Source organism: Myotis davidii, unplaced genomic scaffold (assembly GCF_000327345.1).
Source record: "Myotis davidii unplaced genomic scaffold, ASM32734v1 scaffold178, whole genome shotgun sequence".
Taxonomy (NCBI): domain Eukaryota; kingdom Metazoa; phylum Chordata; class Mammalia; order Chiroptera; family Vespertilionidae; genus Myotis; species Myotis davidii.
The window spans coordinates 102,211-102,915 of NW_006290668.1; the positions used below are offsets into that span (position 1 = coordinate 102,211).

At 66.1% G+C, this 705-nt stretch overlaps 1 protein-coding gene across 1 annotated transcript in view; it reads left to right on the forward strand.

Moving 5' to 3' along the window:
- Positions 1-705, forward strand: part of TTC9B (tetratricopeptide repeat domain 9B) — a 3,473-nt gene that overhangs the window by 1,881 nt on the left and 887 nt on the right. Inside the window, exon 3 of the mRNA XM_006763675.2 lies at positions 442-624. Coding sequence (XP_006763738.1) covers positions 442-624 — 183 coding nt within the window. The remainder of the gene's footprint in view (positions 1-441; positions 625-705) is intronic.

Genomic DNA, 705 nt, shown 5'->3' on the forward strand with positions numbered 1-705 from the left:
GGGGTCTGTGGGGGAGACATCAGAACTTACCGAAGAGAGGGCTTGGGGAAGGAGGGGCCGCGGGGACGGGAGGCGCCGGGATGCAGGAAATGGGCTTTGGGCTGCCACCGCGAACCTCAGGTGAGAAAGCCTTGCCCTGGGCGCGCCATTTAAAGCCGCATCCCTCGCCTGAGGTCGGCCTGAGTACTACCCCCACCCTCCCCACTACGGAAATAGCCCGAGCGCTAGTCTGTTTTCACACCCTCTAGCGGCCGTGCAGATCGGTCCCATTCTGATTGGTCAGAGGCTCGGCGGCCCCGGGGGCCTGAAGGAGCCCTTAGGCCCCGCTCAGCCGTGGGAACGGGCGGGGATCCCCTCGCAGCCTGAAATCCATGCTCCTCGCGGTCATGTGAAGTCGGGTTGCCGGCAGGCTCTGAGCGCGCGGGTCCTGGTGCCCCGCAGCCTGCCTGCTGCAGTCGGAGCTGGTGAACTATGAGCGGGTGCGCGAGTACTGTCTCAAGGTGCTGGAGAAGCAGCAGGGCAACTTCAAGGCCACCTACCGCGCTGGCATCGCCTTCTACCATCTGGGTGACTATGCGCACGCCTTGCGCTACCTGCAGGAGGCCCGAAACCGGGAGCCCACAGGTGAGGGGGTGGGGGCTGGGCGGAGCAGGGGGCGGGCCTGGAACAGAGCGAACAAGGGCGGGAAGGCCAGGGCACAGCTAC